Genomic DNA, 20867 nt, shown 5'->3' with positions numbered 1-20867 from the left:
TATTGTTATATATCATAATATTTCAGTGTTTAAAAAAAAAATTTGTATTCTGCTTGATGTCACACTGTTTGATTATATAACTTAAAATGTTTTATTCAATCTTATAGCTAGGTCACAGAGTCCTGGGAGAGAAAATGATATCTTACCAAAGCTCGTTGATGCATTTGACCTGGAGTGTTCCCTATGTATGAGGTACCTGCTAGTTCCTGCTATTGTTTTCATGCAAACATTACCAGATTATGACTGATCTCTTGCAAATCAATTACATGCATTTACATAGCACCTTGTAAGATCTCAATTTCTCAAAACCCATCCGGTAATATGAAATACTTTTAATGTGCAGTTACTTCTATACTATAGGAATTGTAGTAACCAATTTGCAACCAGAAGGCTTCTAGAAGCTGAAATGTGATAATGACCATGTAGCGACTTTGTAGCTTTGCTGGTCATCATCACAATTGTGTGCATACTTGCTGTGCAGATTGACTGCTATATTTCAAAAGAGACCTTTATTCTTTCTTGGGGTGTCAGGGTCACTGGTGAGGCCAGCATTTGTTGCCTATCCCTAATTGCCCTCAGACTGGTTTATTGGGGGCACTTCAGAGGGAGGCCAAGAATCAACAGTACTGCTGAGGGCGATGTAGACAAGGCGAGGTTTCCTTCTTCAGAGGGCCTTAGTGAAGTGGATGATATTTTGTAGTCATTGATGATGGCACTATTCTGAGACTAACTTTCAGTTCCAGACTTATTAAATGACAGAGGCCATGTTCCCAGATGTAAATCTGAATCTCAGAATTAGGTTTTCTGTGATATTACTACAATGCCACTGCCTTCCCCTGTGTTTTTTAAAAACATACAATTTTGCTACAAAGTGCCTTGGGAGAGCCAGAAGTTATGAAAGGAAGCCCAAGGGTGAGGAGAGTGATGGAGAATGGGGGATGTTGCTTAGTCATCTGTTGCCTGGAAATACAGATAGTTTGGCTGAAACCTACAGGAGTCGAACTCCTAATAATTATAGAAGGCACTTTTAAAATTCAGATTTTCACATATGTACGAGGTATTACGTGTTGACCTATAATACACAAACATTAATGATAATATACAAACATGAGAGATAACATACAAGTTTTAATGCCTTATTTTCGCTTTAGTTTTGCTGGTAGCTGGGGTCTGGTTTGAAAATAATATGGGAAGAACTTGTCAAAAGCTTTCCACAAATGTGGATTTTCCTTTATAAGCATTATCGTCCTAAACAGTATGCAATATTTACACAACAAAATGTGAGGCTGGATGAACACAGCAGGCCAAGCAGCGTCTCAGGAGCACAAAAGCTGACGTTTCGAAACGTCAGCTTTTGTGCTCCTGAGATGCTGCTTGGCCTGCTGTGTTCATGCAGCCTCACATTTTGTTGTCTTGGATTCTCCAGCATCTGCAGTTCCCATTATCTCTGCAATATTTACACTTCTTGTACTCCAAATCATATCAGAACTGTTTACTTACATGGGATGATTTTAAACAATATCTGATTTGCTGATGGCATTGAAGTTGACTCTATAGCAATAACTCAAACAGGCTTTTGGAGAATAATTAATAAGGTACACAGAAAGAGCAGATCATCTTCGTTCTATGACAACATGCGCACTGTAAGGAGACCACATCTTAGCGCAGTCAGATCTCCAAAAGAGACCTCTATCCTGCTCCCTTGCTCTCTCTCATTGCCCTGAATGTTGTTCTTTCCACATACTTATCTAATTCACTTTGGAAGTTACAGTTCTGTCTATTCCACTATCCTTTCATGTGGTGTGCTCCAGATTATAACATATATCAACATATTTTTTTCATTTCATTTCCTGCCTGTATTTTATTAGCCTATTATCTGTGTCCTTTGGTTACTGATCCTCCATCCAGTGAAGAGTTTCTCACTACTTACCCTATCAATCCCATTTATAATCTTTATTAAATATCTTCTCACCTTCACTGCTCAAATAGAAACTTCAAACTAGCTTCTCTATTCTCTACAAATCACAGGGTAAGGATTTCTAGTGTACCTCATTTACAAAACTAAAACCAGAGTCAGCCAGTCAGTCAAGAAATATCAAGTGATCATTGTTGGGATGCAGTTGAACAGTCGGACTAATTGTATACCTCCCAGAGATACATGCTAGAGAGTTGGAGTTGCAAGTGAGACTAACTGCTGCTGTTTTTGGAAAGTTAAGCAGGATATGAAAGACCAGAGATCTTTTTGTCAGAAAACAAAGGAAGGATTTTATCATGCCATGTTTATTTCTGAATTATGATGTGTTGGAACATGAGAAAGTTTAACAAAAGATACTAACAGCAGAAATGATATGTTTGTGAGAGAAATACTGCAAGCCTCTAGAATAGAAAGAGCCAAGAGTGAAATAACACAAACGTGGCTTGGACCTGAAACAACACTTTTTTTCAAACTGAGATCAATGCCTGCAACGTGCTGTGAGCAGTTGAAAAATGGAAGCTGCTAGTGTGTGTATTTAACATGGCCCTGGATACAAGAGGGAGGAAGAACAAGAAGTCGAGGAGACCAAGGAAACACTGTTAGTAACACCTGAGAGTGACTCGACACAGAATAAATTGCAAATAATCATAACAGCCCAGTTAGTTCAAAATCGAGAAGAAGGGTTCTGACCCGAAACATCAGCTTTCCTGTTTCTTTGATACTGGCTGGCCTGCTTTGTTCCTGCAGCTGCACACTTTGTTATCTGTGACTCCAGCATCTGCAGTTCTTGCTATCTTAGTTCAAAATTGCTTGGCTTTTTGTCAGCAGCTCAATCCTTTCATTGGTGCAGAACTGATGGGTGCAGATTTAGTTGCTGTTGTACACAGTGAAGTACGATGCAGAAAGACATAAAGTAAGGCGTATTGTTGGCTGACAGGTATGCACCTCCCCCCACACACGGTGACATCAAATATATCAGTTAACGCAGGAATAATCATGTATAGTCTTACCTTGATCCCATTGTGGTGTTGGTGAGTTACATTTTGCTCAAGATGTTTGAGTTGCTGTGGCAACATTTGCATCGTGGCCAGGAACTATGGGTAAGGGTGTTAGAATCTCCGATGTTCTGTCCATCCCTTGGCTGACCAGGAATCTGTCCTGCTTTTATCTCCTGCCATTGGCTTGATTTGGAAGGATTTGCAAGTTTACACTTGTCTCATTGTGCTGTGTTATGAATGCACCTTTCTTGGCCTTTAAGGCCTGGAGTGTGGTGCTTTTTTAGTCCTCCATGACTCTATTCAGTAATTTATGTCAGAAACACAGGCTTAATTATATTTAGATTTGCAATTAGAAGCCAAAATACGGTTCTGTGTCTGCAGGACCATATACAGTAATTTAAAACTCCTGCATATGACACATACATCAGAGTCTAGCCTACATGTGACTCCAGACCCACAGCAATGTGGTTGACTCTCAACTGCCATCTGGGCAAATTAGAGATGGACAATAAATACTGGCCCAGCCAACAACATTCACGTTCCATGAATGAATAAAAAAAAACTCAGCCACCTGAACATTTTCTTCATTAACTGAAAGTTAAACAGGAACAAAATTGAATTAAAGGTGGTGTATGAATCACAATCAATGACAGAGCACTTTTTTTCCCCAATTGTTGTGTGACAATATCTAACTAATTCTTTTAAAATAACATTCAAATGTTTGTCCAAGCAAACCATTTGACGCTGTAGGTTAGACAGTGGGTTCTCAGTTCTAACACTGAGGCTCAGATCCAGCCTGAGGCGATAGCGATGAAATTCTCTGGTGGCTGCAAGGCTTCAACGTACAGTGGATTTGAGCAGATCCACCAGACACGGGTAAAAAGCTGTCTTTCGTTTTGCATTCATGGGCAAGCATGCAACCTCTGTGGTCCAGAATTTACTGTGGTACAGTAGTGAATTTTCACCTAAGGGTGCAGCAGTGTGAAGGGGACCAAAAAACAGGAATTGCAACTCTGCCCGGTTCCTTCAGCAGTTTCTTTTTTTGTTTCAGATCCCCAAGATTCTGCAGTTCCTTGTTTTATTGTAGAGTGAAAAGGAGCTTTGTTCCAAACCTGCCTGCCTTTCACCTCTCCTGGGAGCGCAGGACGCTGCCAGTGGGTGGCTGAAATAAGAACTTTCCATCCTCTGAGCACTGACATCCTTGACCTTGATCAGCGTTTAAAAAAAGAACATTTACATTTGTGCCCTGACAACTTTTTATCTCTTCTCTCGCTTGCAAGATGTTGTGGTCTGCTTTTGTTTATTTTGTATTCTTTTAGGTTGTACTACGAGCCCATCACCACACCCTGCGGGCACACATTTTGTCTTAAATGTGTTGAGCGATGCATAGATCACAGTCCGAAATGCCCTCTTTGTAAAGAGATTTTGCCTGAGGTAATTTCAATCCATGTATGAAACCAAGCATTGCGATCGATGCATCATGTATCATGCATTTATGGCATGTATTGTGGCCACACAGCTTATAGCCCTAACTGCACAACCATATAAAAAAATTTATAACAGTGATACCTGGCCGGGGAGTTTATAATGATCAGGAAAACTTTAACTGCCAGGGCATTCTTTCCACTTGAACAGAGGTGGGGACGCGTCCTGATTGGAGTTCTGTAAAACTATAAAAGAGTTTGATCGGAGAGATGTAGATAAGATATTTTTGCTTGTCCACAAAACCAGAACTAGGAGCCACAAGACTGTCAGTAATGCCTCTATTTGAGAATTTGACAGAAGTAATTGAATGGAGTAGTTGTGCTAAATTGTGCAGATGCCTTCAAAGGCAGTTAGATTAAAAACAATGGATAAATTAAAGAGTGGAAGATTGTATTGGGAGGGTTAGGTAAAGAAGGGCGTGCGGAGGCTTGTGTGGAATATCAAAACCCAGTTTGGATTTGTTGGGCCAAATGGCCTGTATAAATATTAGTATTTATGCTAATGCTTTCTAAAACTACCACTCCTGAGCAGTTACATTCTGAATGGAGTGCTTTATGTAAGTAAATCTAAATGCTGCCATAGTTCTGCTCGTATTTTAGGATCAAGTGTATAGACTGTGATGGCTTCTCATCCTGAACAGAAATGTTGACACACTCTCTTTCTTTATTTTTGCAGTACCAGGCACTGAGAAAATATAACCGAACTGTTCTAATAGAAGAGCTAATTGTGCATTACCTGCCCGAAGAACTTGCAGAACGAAAAAGAGTTAATGATGAAGAGATGGCGGAATTGTCAAAGTAGGTCAATTATGTAGTTGTTGAGTTTTGGAATTCCAATATAAATGTGAGAGAATTAATGTCAATTATATTTAAAGAACATGCTCCATGAGTATTTCTTAGAAATCAAGATATTAAAGAATTATTCTTAGTGTTGATATGCACTTGTTGTCACCAGTCTCTTTCTGTATATCATTTTGGATATGTACATCCACTGCCTGCCAATAATATAACCTGGGTTATTGGTTGCAACTGATGATAAGCTAACTTTTTTCTAAAAAGATGAACTAATGTATGTAGTTCAAATGGTAAGTTGGCTAAGGCAGTTAATTATTGGGCCCTGGGAAGTGTTACCAACTAAGGGACTTAAGGTGCTGGTGCATAGTTCCTTGAAAGTAGAGTTGTTGGTAGACAGTCTGCTGAAAAAGGTGTGTGGCACACTTGTATTGAGCACAGGTAGTTCTGCTGTAAGGCATGTTTTGTTAATGTGAATTGGCTGTAATGAGGTTTATGAATAGTGGACGCTGTTTGAATAACACAAACTTTCTGCTGTAGAGGTATAGCGATTTCCATGTAACGTAATTTTCTATGGCAATTTCCTATAGCGCGAGGTCACACAAGAACGCAGTTATCATGTTATGGGAGAACTACCCGTATAGGAGTTGGGATGTCATGTGCAGGATATTGGTTAAGCCACCTTTGAAATACTGTGTTCAATTTGGTTTCCCTGCTATAGGAAAGATGTTGTTAAACTTGAAAGTGTTCAAAAAAGATTTACAAAGATGTTGCTGGGATTGGAGGGTTTAAGCTATGGGGAGAGGCTGAATAGGCTGGAGAGTTTTTTTCCTGGAGCATCGGAGGCTGAGGAATAACCTAATAGAGGTTTATAAAATCATGAGAACAGCCAAGATCTTTTTCACAGGTCAGGGGAGTCCAAAGCTAAGTTTACCATGAGAGGGAAAGATAGAAAAGGGACCTAAGGGGCATTTTTTTCACACAGGAGGATGGTGTGTGTATGGAATGAGCTGCCAAAGGAAGTGGTGGAGTAATACAATTACAACATTTAAAAGGCGTCTGGATGTGTGTATGAATAAAAAATGTTCAGAGCGATAAGGACCAAATGCGGGCAAGTGGAATTGGATTAATTTGGGATGTCTGGTTGGCATGGGTGAGTTGGACTGAAGGGTCTGTTTCCATGCTGTACATCATTATACCTCCATGACTTTATTTAACAACACATTAACACAGCATGCTTACCTTTTGAAAGCTATATGTACATTGATGTAGCGGATGTCATCCCCTCAGGATGTTCCAAATCACTTTGTAAACAATTAAGAATCTCTGACTAATAATCCATGTTGTAACATGGGAAATGCAGACAGCAGTTTACATGGAGCAAGCACTCACACACGACAATATGATTACATAGTTTGTTTGCTGCGATGTTGATTTGATAAACATTGGCCTGGATACTAGGAACATTCTTCTTTGAAATAAAACCATGGAATCCTTTACATCCAACTGAGAGGGCAACCGAGGTCTCTGTTTAGCATCCTGTCTGGAAGCCAACGCCCCTTGGACTGTAGTACTCCCTCAGTCCTCTGCAAGAGAGTCTGCCTCATTTTTTTGCACTTGGGCCTGTTGGGGGGGCTTGGGCTGTCCGGAACCCACAGCTTTCTGACTCTGAAGTTGGCAGTAAACATGTGATGGATGAAGTTGGAAGACTGTCATATTATAGAATCCCTACATTCTGGAAGCAGGCCATGCGGCCCATCAAGTCCACACTGACCCTCAAAAGAACCCCCCGCCCAGACCCATACCTGTCTCTGTAACCCTGTAAGCATAATGCACCCACAGGGGAGGCATTGGCCTAGTGGCATTATTGCTGGACTGTTAATCCAGAGTCGCAGATAATGTTCTGGGGACCTGGATTCAAATCCTGCCAAGGTAGATGATGGAATTTGAATTCAATAAAAATACCTGGAATTAAGAATCTAATGATGACCATGAATCTATTGTCAGTTGTGAGGGGGAAAAACCCATCTGGTTCACTAATGTCCTGGTCTAGCCTACATGTGACTCCAGACCAACAGCAATGTGGTTGACTCTTAATCGCCCTCTGGGCAATAAATACTGCCTGGCCAGTGATGCCCGCATCCCGTGAATGAATAAAGAAAAATAAAATTTATCATAGATTTGAATGGGCCACAGACAAGTTGCAGGAATGGATCAGCTTTATCTCGGTTTGAAAATGCTTTGATATTAATCTTATTAATGTGTGTTTGGGTAGTTCAACACAAACAACATGAATACTTTCATCTTGATCTGAACCTTCTTTGTATTTGGTTGTATTAAAATGTTACCAAAGTATGTAAAATGGTTTATGTGCTTGACAGTTGAGGGATGTTTTTTTCCTCCAGCCTCAACAAAGCTGTGCCAATATTTATCTGCACTATGGCATACCCCACTGTCCCATGTCCACTGCACATCTTCGAACCCCGTTATCGCTTAATGATCAGAAGATGCATGGAGACTGGCAACAAACAATTTGGAATGTGCTTAAGTGATCCAGTTAAAGGGTAAGTAGTGTTACAGAGAGGGGAAAGAGATCAATTGGATTTTTTTTTAATTCCGTATTTTGAGCATATTCAGATCTGTGGAACTCATTCCTCCTTTTTCCTGGGCAAAAAGTTTCCACTCGTGGGAGAAACCAGGACACAGCCTCAGAGTGACAAGATGCTATTTCAGAACTGAGTTGAGGAGGAGTTTCTTCACCCAGATGGTGTTGAATCTGTGGATCTCCTGGTTGCCTGAGGTTGTGGAGGAAATGTCACTGAGTGCATTTAAGACACAGATAGATTTTCGATTGGTAGAGGGATCAAGGGTTACAGGGAGAAGGCGGCTAAATGGAGTTGAGAAACACAGCTGTGATTGAATGGCAGAGCAGACTCACTGGACCAAATGGCTTAATTCTACTCTTTTTTATGTCTTATGTTTTCAAATTCAAGGGATGATTGTTGTAACACACAGACGCACTCGCACAAACACATGCAAGATACAAAAAGAGGAAAAAGTCTACAACTCAGAATAACTTCTTAAAAAGGACATTAACTTGCATGATCTGTCAGAATCCAGAAGTGTAGTATCCAGTGAAGATACCCCAGATTCCTGCAGGAATCAGTTGGCTATGTGCAGATATGAAGAATACCTTTTAAAGTTGATGAAGCCAATATGAAACTTGATCCACTTTTTGGACGATACCAAGAATTTTCCAGAAAGCTGGTTTGCGAAGAAGACTTAGACTTGAAGCAAGCTAAGCTCTACCTGAAGTTTGGCTGTGATGTTAAAAGCAGACTTAGTTATTACCAGACTAAGGCAAGGGGTCCAGAAGATGATAGCTAAACACTTTTCAGAGATCAGAGGAGTTTTGGTCAATTACAGGGATTACACACGCGTTTTAACTGAACGAGGTAGTGACACTGAGCTGCATGAGGTATTCAGCCATTGAGCCATTAACCAGAAGCTTGACCAAAGAGCTAGGGTATAAAGGACATCATAAATGGAAACATAAGAAGTAGAGAGGAATCCGGATGAATTTTCAGGGTGAAGGGAGCTGAAGCCCTTTCTTCCAATGCCGAGTCTATTAAAATGGGGGTGTGCAAACCATTGGAATAGAGAAGCAGGGAGATCTCGGAGGTTTTTAGGGTTGGAGGAGATCACAGGGACAGCAAAGGTTGAGGCCGTGAAAAGACTTGCAAACTTAGCTATATACTTATGGTCTGTAACACAGAAGGAAATCATTTGGGTCATCGTGCTTGTGCCATTTGCTTAAAGATTGATCTACTTAGACACATTACATTTCCATTTCTCCATATCTGTACAATTTCTGTTCTCCATCAAGTATTTCAGCAATTCTCTTGAAATTTCCTTCCGAGTCCATTTTTGCTGCCCTTTCAGATATTGTATTCCAAATCAACATACCATGCTGAGTTTAATAAATAGGAATAAAAAACTCTCCATCACTATCTTGTGCTTAATTTCCTCAAATAAGTTCAAAACTAGAGGGCATATTTTTAAGGCGAGAGGACAAAGATTTAAAATGGACCTAAGGGGCAACTTTATCACACAGGTGGCGGCTCATATGCAGAATGAATCGCCAGAGGAAGTCGTTGATGCAGACTCAGTTACAACATTTAAAAGATATTTGGATAGGTACATGGATACAAAGGCTTAGAGGGATATGAGCCAAGTGCGGGCAAGTGGGACTAGTTTAATTTTGGAAAACTTGGTTGGTATGGATCGGTTTCTGTGCTGTATGACACTATGATAAATCTACGATAAGTGATAACTCATTACTAGTCCATTTGCCAATAAAACCGTGTTCTCCAATCACTTGTTAAAATTGTGCTGATGATGAAGTTTGTAATATTTTTTATTATTAATATGCCATTGAAAAGCCTAGAATCAAAAGAGCATCAGAAAGCAGCCTGATTAGCACATTAAGAAATATGAAGTTGTTTCACATTTTCTTCTCAGTCGATTTATTTATGCCTCCTCAGCTTAGAGGGCGAGAATGCTGGTTTCTGATGGCAATATTGTGGGTTTAATTCCTGCATGAGCTGATGTCACAATGAAATACTGTGCTTCTAAACCTCTCTCCTCACCTGAAGCATGGTGACTCTCTGGTTAAACTGCCATCAATTGCCTGTGTGTTGCATCAGAGAGCAGCCCTGTGGTCTGGTATGGCTAAGGTGACTTTACCTTTGCATACCTCTCTTCTTTAGGAACTTGCTATTTTACTTCCAGTAACTTTTGTTTCGTTATTTCTTGTCACTGTGGTCCTGAGATAATTCATCTGAAGCACTAGATATTTGGGGAAAATGAATAATACGTTGTGGGAAGTGTTTAATGGAGCTAATGTAAGAGATGATAACGGACAGAATAATAAAACCGAAAAATTTATTTATCTTCAGATTGTGATGGTTTGCAACCCAGAGTGTTTAGAAACAATAGATAGGGGAATCATATGCGTTCCTACTGTAATCTTTGAAATATATCTTGATTTTATCTTTTGCCTGTGTATACTTGAAAGCTCATTATTTAAGAAGGGGCTTTGGGGGAGTGGTTTAGCTGAGTTGGTTGAACAGCTGGTTTGCTAATACTATACAGAGGCAATGCCAACAACATAGATTCAATTCTTACACTAGTTGCAGCTACCATGAAGAATTATCCTACTGAACTTAACTCCTTGCCTCCTGAGGGGCGGTAACACTCAAGTTAATCCACTAATTGTGTCTCTCACTTTCTGATGAGAGAACAATCCTGTGGTCCATTAGGACTGTGCACCTTTCGTCTTTTATTTGAGGGAAAGAGAAGCTGTACAATCTTGGAATATGTGCAAAAAGAGTCCATTTGGCCCATCAAGTCTGTATCAGCCCTCTGAAGAGCATCCAACCCAGTCCCACCCCATTACCCCTTGTGGTTTTGTTTTGATAATAGTTAACTCAGCTAATCCACACCTTGCACGACCATCTACCCTATCTGCACCTCTTTGGACTGTGGGAGGAAACCCGAGCACCCAGAGGAAGCTATGCAAACAAGGGGAGACTGTCCAAACTCTACATAGTTACCAAGGCTGGAATTGAATCCAGGTCCCTGGCACTGTGAGGCAGCAGTGTGGCACTCTGCTGCATTATGAAACTTATAGATCGGTTAGTCTGATATACGTTGTGGGGAAGCTATTGAGTTCTAACATTAGGGAGAAATTGACATAGCATTTGAAAAAATATGAGCTGAGTGGAGAGAAAGAGCTCCATTGGATTGCTGCTTAATAATACGTTTTTCAGAGAATAAAGCTACAAACCCCAACATTACTTGCAAAGATTTACACCCCAAGTTCACATTGTTCTTTTGCCCCATGTTGGCTCTTATTTTTCAAGGGGTATATAGCGCCCTCATTGTTACTTCTGCTAAATTAAAATTCATTCACTAATTTCAATCCCACACGACTAATTAATATCTTTCTTTGCAGTCTTCCTCAGTATTAACTGCAATCCCAAGTAAGAATACTTTCTTCACTCAAACAATCTGTGGGAGAAATCACACTTCATTCCCCAAAAGTTGCTCAGGCGTGTCTTCAAGAAAATAAGAAACTAATTATAGAAAATAGTGTTTCAAAGAGAACTACCTCTGCAACGTAAGAAAATTGGAACAGGTATAAGTCATTCAGAACCTTGAGCTGATCCTCCCCATATATTTTTCCAAACACCGTCAATCTGTCCCTAATATTAGACTCTCGTCATAAAGGGACATTTGACGAGTATGGAAGGAGCTGCCAGAGGAACTGGTGGAGGCTGGTACAATTACAACATTTAAAAGGCATCTGGATGTGTACGTGCACAGAAAGGGTTCAGAAGGATGTGGGCCAAATGCTGGCAAATGGAGCTAGATTAATTTAGGATATCTGGTCTGTATGGACGAGCTGCACCGAAGAGTCTGTTTCCATGCTGTACAACTCTATACACAAAACGTTAGGTGGATAAGATTTCATGAAGAGGGATTAAAAGAAGCTGTTGTGGAGCAAAAGCACTGGCATGAACAGGTTGGGCTGAAGGGACAGTTTCTGTGCTATTTTCCATGCAAGTCAGTTCGTGTAGGAAGTTCTACTCTATTTTCATGTTGTTAATTACTTTGGCAGTAAACACAGAAGGCATTTAAGCTCCTTGCTTGTTGACTGTATTTATGATCTGGATACAATTAACTACATAGATAATGTTTCCAGATCGGGCATGTTGACTCTGCAGCTTGTTTTGTGCTCTTCGCTCTTCTATTGGGTATGCGTCACTCTGAAGTGGAATTTCACAGTTGACTGTTCTTGGCTGGATGATGTAAAATCTTTCCGACTCTGCTCCAAATTCCTGTTAAGGTAGTGTTACGCAATTGGTGCGTGAGCCAAGTCTTTCCATTGCTTATTGAATAACCTGAAGATCATGAGTTCACTTCCTACCAGGCCAGGTTTCAGAAGAGAAATTCAGTAACGATTTCTGGAATAGTACCCGAGACTAAAAGTGAATCCAACTGGTTAACTAGTGTGTCTCAGGAACAAAGATAGTGGGAATTGCAGATGCTGGAGAATCCAAGATAACAAAGTGTGGAGCTGGATGAACACAGCAGGCCAAGCAGCATCTTAGGAGCACAAAAGCTGACGTTTTGGGCCTAGACCCTTCATCGGATGAAGAAAGATCTCGGCCTGAAACGTCAACTTTTGTGCTCCTAAGAATGTGCTTGGCCTGCTGTGTTCATCCAGCTCCAATCTTTGTTCTCTCAGGAACAACAATATTTGACACCAGCCTGATTAGTATTCACTTGAGGCCAATGGGTGATAAATACCATCCAGCCGAGTACAGATCCCAAGTTCAAATGCATAAAAATGAACTCTGTGTGGTGAAAAATTATAATCACTTTATGCAGGTTCAAACCATAGATTATTGAAATAAACATCTTACATTTACATAGCACCATTAATTGCTTCAAGGCATCTGGAATACAGATGTTGCAATACTTGTAAAGTGTTGTGTATATATTGTAAAGCAGGAAACATGATTACCAGCTGACGCACAACAAGATCCCATAAACAGTAATTAAACCATTCCATGAAATAGCCTCCACCCGTGAGGGCAAACGGAGCCTCAGTTTAACATCTCTTCTATTTTTGAAGGCAGCTCCTCCAGAGCTGCAGCATTCCCTCAGCACTGCATTGGGATTGTAAGCTCAAGTTCCCGGAGTGGGAGTTGAGAGAACAATGTCCCACCATCAGAAATATAACCTGTTGAGCCCCTTCAGTCTCTGCATGGCTGGTTATGGTTTTGAGATTGCATTTTTCTCACTTTATCCTACACAGTTTTGCTGATTATGGCTGTATGCTGGAGGTCAGAAGCGTTGAGTTGTTTTCGGACGGTCGTTCAGTTGTGGACACTATTGGCAGAAGAAGGTTTAAAGTGTTACGACACAGTGAAAAGGACGGATACAGCACGGCAGATATTGAATACCTTGAAGATAAAAAGGTATGCTTTATCACGAATACTCTGTATGCATCATTCTACTTTGACAAATGCAGACTGCTGTTGATGGAGTCAATACCAAAGACTGTTTTTAGAATTAAATCTTATTTTTTCACAGAATTTTTCCACCGTTCATTAAGTTCATACTAAACTCATTAGAAAGCAAACTACTGCAGATGCTGCAAATCTGAAACAACCACAGAAATTGCTGGAGAAACTCAACAAGTCTGGCAGCCACTATGGAGAGGAGTAGAGTTAACCCTTTGAATCTCTTATGACTCTTGTTCAGACCCATTGAGCTTCTCCAGCATTCTATGTTTCTTTCTGACTGAGCTTGTAGAATTATACAGAGCAATTGGAAGTCATTTAGGCCGTGTGTTGGTCCTGCTTTTTAACCGCTGGCCCATGAAATTATGATGTTCAAGTATTTATCCAATTTTCTTAACAGTCACTAATGAGTCTACTTCCAACACCCTTTCATCAATGCATTCCAGATTGTTATATCTCACTGCTTCACAGAGTTTCTCCTCTGGTTTCCTCACTGATTATCTTAACATATGACGAACACATTAATTGGTGGGAGGCAAAGCGAGTAAAAGTACATCTATAGTCAGTGCCATTCATCTGATCTTTTGTCAAGGGATTTCTCCAACGTGTGCACTGAATCTTCTGTAATCTCGTGAATCTTTGCACCGAACAGGTAGAGGGAGAAGCTTACGCTGAACTTGTTCGTCTGCATGACCTTGTCTATGATCAGGCATACCTGTGGTTCAGCTCACTCAAGCAAGTACTGAAGACTCGAATTCTCAGCCACTTTGGACCAATGCCAAGGAAGGATACAGATATACAGGTGCATTAGCTCAGAGCTGCATATGTGCCAGAATTACTTTTGGAAATTGTTTTAATAAGTAGACATGCAGCCCAAGCTTTACCAATAGCTTTTACATTGCAGAAGTTGGTTATTTGGCAGAGTGACTGCATAAGCCTTCTCCCATCTTTTTTTTAGCTAATCCCATCATCAACTGCTTCTATGCCTTTCTCATTTGTTTGTAATTTCATCTGAGATGCTTCTAGGCTGTTCACTGGTCCTCACAATTTCTTGTGGGAGTGAACTCCTCAATCTAATCAGTCTCTGGTTAAAGAATTTTCATCTGAATTCGCTGTTAGGTTTACTTGTGTTAAACTCCTACTTGTGGTGAATGGTTTTGGATTGTGACACAAGTGAAAATGCCTTCAGTTTATGCGGCCTAACAAACTGTCATAGAATTATAGAATCCCTGCAGTGTGGAAACAGGCTGTTCGGCCCAACAAATCCACACTGATCCGCAGAGCATCCCACCCAGACCCATCCCCCTATTACCCACCTAATCTACACATCCGTGAACACTGTGGGCAATTTAACATGGCCAATCCACCTAGCCTGCACACCTTTGGACTGTGGCAAGAAACTCGGGGAAATATGCAAACTCCGCATAGACAGTCGCCTGAGGCTGGAATTGACCCCGGGTCCCTGGCGCCGTGAGGTAGCAGTCCTAACCACAGTGCTGCCCCAAAATTGAAAATGTGAAATTTTCAGAGATCTCCATCCTCTTACCTTTTCTCAGCAAAAGAATCCAGCTCGTTCCAAGGCAAAATGCTACTTTTCGTTGATTTTTCTCCTTGGTTGCTTGAAGAAGTGTTCTGGAGATTAACTTTTAATTCCTGGAGTCTCCAAGAACTCAATTCAGGCAACTCGAGTGGAGGAGGCTGGTACAATGACAGCATTTTAAAAGACATCTGGATGGGCACATGAATAGGAAGGATTTAGAAGGATATTGGCTGGCAGCTTAATGTTGGATATTTGATCAGCGTGGACGAGGTAGACCGGAGGCTCTGTTTCCGTGCTGTATGTCTCTGTGGCTCTAAGTAAAATTGATTGTGAGCTGGCTGCGTGTGCTTGCAGCTGATCTATTGTTTTTTGTTTTTATTTGTTCTGCAGACCAGTCCCAATGGCCCAGGCTGGTGCTGGTGGTTGCTGGCCGTGCTGCCACTCGAGAGTCGGGCTCAGCTTCCTTTCCTCTCCATGACAACGCTTCAGGAGCGCTTGAATGGCATTAGACGTGTGTTATTGTTCATGTCGCGCAACTGTGCACGATGACTGAGTGACTGGTTTGATTGCTGTGGTAGGAACGGCTGTCAGTTCCACAATAGTGACTTTTTTTTCTACATTCATGTCTTATCTGAAGCAGCCTGATAAAAGGAGTATCATCTATTGAAGGATGTGCATAGTCAGGATGATTTGAAGAGTGTTACTGATAATATAATCAATTGACGGCATTTAGTGCTAACACCTCAGTACTTATTTTGTGACTATTTTTACAGCCTAAATCCCAATAATATCTTATTTTGAGAATGTATATTTTTGTTAACTCATATGTATATTTATGGAGCTACAGAAGTATGAAAAATATTTATGCATTCTTATCTACTCAGAATTTAGTCTGGGGCTAAGTATCTGTAAGGAATATACAAACTACAAAATAGATTCAAATGATAAAATGTTCTACTCGATATAAACAGAATGTACTATTTATTTCTGGAAAACAAATACACTGGGAAGTAGAGATCTTCATGCAGTCTTTCTTTTTGGGCTGAATCTTAAAACTAGTTCGTTAGACATATGCTACATTCAATATTTTCTCGTTACTCTTTGTAAGATGCACCTCAAACTTTCCTCCCCCTTCTGCTCTCCGTTACAAAGAATTATCTACAAACTGAAGCCAAAAAGGTAGATGGACAATTGATTCACAAGAAACCTAACAGTAGTTTGTCGGACAAAGCCAGAAGTTACACAAAACTGGGTTATAGTCCAACAGGTTTATTTGAAATCACAAGCTTTCTGAGCACTGCCCCGACTCCACCTGACATAGGGACTGCGCTCTGAAAGTATGTGATTTCAGATGAACCTGTTGGACTATCAGCTGGTGTCATGTGACTTCTGACTTTGTCCACGCCGCCGTCTCATCATAGTAGTTTGTAGCTGTGAGGAGGCGTGAGAGATGGCTGGAGTTGACAATAACTTTTACTGTTCCTGTTCTCTCTCATCTTACCCCCTCCACCTCATGAAGCTGCAATTGAGTTCCTCCTTGCAGTAACACAGCTGAGATCAGGGATTTAAAGCTGTTATCGCACTGTAGCATGGCGATTTAACCCATTGTGCCACTCTGCCATCCATAATTTCCTCTGGGTAAAATGTATTTAAAGCCTAATGTTAAGTAGCATTTATAGTCATAAGAAGCACTTGTCTTCCATGGACACCATTGCGTCCAGCACAAAATACAAGGATGGACCACTTAGCCTGGGGATTTTTTTTTTACTTGAAAGCATGTTTGCACCTTGTCGGATTTTGGATTCCTGTTATATTATCAGTAACATTCAGTTTAACCTGAAAATGTGCACATTCCTTCTTATGTGTTCTCATAAAGCCAAAGCTAAATATATTTATTATCTTATTTTTGCAACAATCCATGTCGTATGCACGCAACATTCAGAGGTGTGCAATAATTTAACCTGCCTATACCTATAAAATTTGTCACATTCTTTTGTGAAGTATAATGTCACAATCTCAAGTGAACCATCAGGCTGAGTATACTAATGTGGATTAGGATAGAGTAGCAGAATTCTGCTTTTTAATACATATTCTGATTATATGAAGTACTGTTTGGTTGAGAACATTATGTATGTTTTAAAAACACTATTCAAAACAAAGTAACTTTGTTTAGACGTAGTGAGTGTAATTGTGGAATTAATTTTTATCTAAACATAATATTGACTGGTCAATGCCCCTAGCCTTAATAACTCTGTTAATTGCTTTCTGACAGTTAAGCAAAACTGAACAATGTTAAGTGCATTTCAATTGACCCCACAATCTTTCGTGCTTGAATGTAACATATTGCTTCAGGATATGCTGTGAATTAAGTTTGATGGCCTACCTACTAACAAAAGGCTAGGGGTTTGGTACTGGCTGATTCTGAGTGATCTTATGATAACTTGTCCTATTTGCATTGAGTGGGCTTAGTTTAAAAAAAATCTAAAATCAAGCCCTGAATTATTTACACATGCTGTTTTAAGGTATCACCCAATCTGAAAACTAAAAAATTGAGAGGCACTGTTTACTGACATCAGAAAGAAAGAATATACGGATTAGTGGTAGTCTCTATTCCAGAGGTTTCATTGTAACTAATCGCTCCATTTGATGTGGTGTCTTAGCAGTGTTTGGCTAATAAGCACAATTTAGCATAGAACTTCAATAAAACAACAGTGCCTCTTTAAAATATTTTTCTACTTAAATTATTCATTCATGTTAGAATCCAACATACTCTTCCTCTCCCGCAGTCTTTCTTTTTTCACTAACTAATGGTGTTTGTTTTAACATGAAGTGAAAGTTCTGATCTGACTCCTTATCAGTATTTTCCTCTCCTTTTCAAATTGACCAGTTGTTGTCTTAAACTGGATAATGATGCAAATGGAGAATTGATGTCAATATCTAAATTTCCATCAATTGGTGGAAGAATGTTGTTTAACCACTTGTTCAGTGGAGTTAGGTGAAGACCAATTTTGGTGTAGTAGACTGTGTACATGTTAACATGTGAAGACCAAAAGCAATAGACGTCAAACACGAGTGACTCATCAGACTAAAGTGGGAGCGGAATTGCATTGTGTTACTTACTAACATACAGTAACTTCAATTTCCCATTGCAAATGTAGATTAAGGAATCCATTTGGGATGTCGTAAAACACCTATCCAAAATAAATAGTTTTGCATTGCTCCATTGTGTCTTAGGAGTACAGGGACAGAAATGGGGATTTGGCATGAGCCTGTTCTGCCATCATCCTTCACTTATATCTCAAGTCCACCTACCTGCCTTGGTTCTGCAATCCTTAATGCTTGTGCCTGACAAAGTCTTATCAATCTAGTACATCCACTGAATTCCCCTGAATGGCCCAATTCCAATTGTAAGGCAAATCCTGATTTTGGACACCACCAGCAAAGGAAGCAGTTTCTCTATCAACTCCTTTGATCATTTTAATCACCTCAATTAAATCACCCTTTAAACTTTATTCAAAGAAATGCAAAGGCTGTCTGTACAACCTGTCTGGCAGTGGAACTTGACTAAGTCAGAACTGACACTAGATAATGTCCCTTTCACAATCCTACCTGGAAGATCCATCCTCTGGTCTTTTCCTTATGCATAAAGAAATCCTTTTCAAATTTGAATGATCTTTTAACTAGTTTTGACCTATGGTCTCTTGTTCTAGTTTTTAGACTTAGCCAATTAAACAACCTGCATTTATATAATGCCTTTACTATAGCTAAACATCCCAAAGTGTTTCATGTGAATATCCCAAAGTATAATTGACAGGTACAAGGAGATATGAGAAAATCATTTATCCAGAGAGGTTGATCTTAATGAGTTTCTTAAAGGAGTAGAGATAGAAAAGAGGGGAAATGTGGACATAAATTATATTACTTGTATAAGTTTATAAGTTTATTTTCCAGCTACCCTGTCTTAAGTGTAAAGTTGCCCAGTTTCTCCAATCTGTCCCTCACACAGAATGTACAGCACAAAAACAGGCTTTTGGGTCAACTATTTGTGCTGGTGTTTATATTCTTTGATGCCAGGAATCACTTTCATTCATTTTTCTATATTTCCTCCATAGGTTAAGTTGTAGTCTGACTAGGGAATGTATTATTTTAGCCTAGTATCCTCTCACTTACATCAGACTGCTTGAGCATTGCGACTAAGCATTTGTTCAGGTTGTTGCTTCTGTTTGGTAATTGTAAGCACTGAATTTTTTAATAGTCCCAAATCCCTTTCCAATTCACCTTTTAATACATCCTTTGTGATGCCTGTTTCTCCTTCCAATACAGAGAACATCACATTTGTCTATATTGAATTTCATGAACCAAAGCTACATTAATAATGACTTGTACAGTTCAGTGCTGAATTGAAATGAACGTCATTGTGTTTTACTGTTTCATTTTGTGCCTTTACTTCCTCCCCCGTTTACTTCAAGCACCATCCAAATAGTTGATCCTGATGTTGGAGAGACTACTGTGAACGTGTTGTGATTTCTTACTTGCAACACTTCATTTTGTTTCTGGAACTCTGTCCTCCTTTAAGCTGTTGAAGCAGAGGGAACAAATGGAGCTTTCAAGAATGAAATCAGAAGACAAAAATAAGAGGGGATATGAAGTGAGGGCACTTAACAGGAGATAGAGGTGAACATTGGCCATGATTTAACTGAATTGCAGAGTAGTCTGTTGGGTCTGAATGACTTTCTAAATGTAAAAGAGTAATTATGATCTAGAGCACCCTTCCAGGGAATGTGTCTGAGACAGATTCGATCAATGCTTTCACGAAGGAATCGGAAAATTCTCTGAAGAGAAAACCAAGAATTGCAGGACTACAGGGACAAAGCAGGGGAAGTGGGTCTACCTGACTAGCTTTTACAGTGAGACGTAATGGACCAAATAGCTTCCTATGATGATGTCATTCTTTGATTGTAATGACCCTCTATTTTTCTGCAGTTAGAAGAAAGACTAAAAGGCCACGTGCCTCCTGGAATTTGAAATTTAATGTGTCTTCATTTTTGCAGTCTGTGTAATAATTGTACAACTATTCCAGTGAAATTAACTGAAGAGTTTGTTGAATGTCTTTGTGACCATTGATGTTATTTAGTAACTAGTCACTAGTTTCCAGCTATGTTTGTTGTCTATATAAATGGGACACTCGAGAAGCAAATGTTTAAATAAACTAAGAATTGGAAGTGCAATTAAAATACTGTGTTTGTGGCAAATAAGACAACCATGATGTTAAATAAAACCATGCTTACCCTGTATTTTGTGGTCTCAATCATAAGCATAATTCTAAACCCAATCCTTCAAGCTTAAGGAAGACATTTGTGATAAAGACACCTTTAACCACATTCATGATAATAATAATCAGGCACAAGTTGAATAGATGATGTTCCATTGTTCTCTGATGTGTATTCTATTTATGTAATACATGTTGTTTCACAGAACCTCACAAGCCAATGACCATCACCACCTAGTGGACAAAGGCCGCAGACACCATCCCTTGTGATGTCCTGTCTGAGCCATACAGCATCCTGGGTGGCATCTATATTGGCCATTCCTTTAACATCACTGGGTCAAAATCCTGGAACTCTCTTCCTAACAGTTCAATAATGCAATACACCACAAACTTCTTCAGGGAAATTAGAGATGGGCGTTAAATACTGGTGTTGCTAGTGATTCCCAAACCTCTTTTTTTTTAAAAGAATGAACATATAATCCATATTATGAAAAGTATTACGGCTCAAACAAATCCATTGTGTTCAGTGCAAAGCCTAGCAAGCTTACACAGGACAAAAAGATTGAGTCTGAAAAGCAATATGTAAATTGTGGTTAACCAGGGAACCAATAAATTTGCTCAAAAAGTGGAGACAACTTGATTTCATTGACATTCTTATTGTCTATTTAAATCCAGTACCTGCCCAAAAAATGTGGAATTACAATATTTAAAAAAAA

General features: G+C 39.7%; 1 protein-coding gene across 1 annotated transcript in view; it reads left to right on the top strand.

The window, feature by feature from the left end:
- Positions 1-20176, top strand: part of LOC125458705 (LON peptidase N-terminal domain and RING finger protein 3-like) — a 37739-nt gene extending 17563 nt beyond the window's left edge. Inside the window, exons 6-12 of the mRNA XM_048544186.2 lie at positions 108-192; positions 4293-4407; positions 5134-5255; positions 7655-7813; positions 13135-13297; positions 13995-14144; positions 15273-20176. Of these exons, the coding sequence (XP_048400143.2) occupies positions 108-192; positions 4293-4407; positions 5134-5255; positions 7655-7813; positions 13135-13297; positions 13995-14144; positions 15273-15431 (953 nt within the window). The 3' untranslated portion in view covers positions 15432-20176. The remainder of the gene's footprint in view (positions 1-107; positions 193-4292; positions 4408-5133; positions 5256-7654; positions 7814-13134; positions 13298-13994; positions 14145-15272) is intronic.
- The last annotated feature ends 691 nt before the right edge of the window (positions 20177-20867 follow it).

Source organism: Stegostoma tigrinum, chromosome 15 (assembly GCF_030684315.1).
Source record: "Stegostoma tigrinum isolate sSteTig4 chromosome 15, sSteTig4.hap1, whole genome shotgun sequence".
Classification (NCBI taxonomy): Eukaryota; Metazoa; Chordata; class Chondrichthyes; order Orectolobiformes; family Stegostomatidae; genus Stegostoma; species Stegostoma tigrinum.
This window is presented reverse-complemented; position numbering and strand designations above follow the sequence as displayed.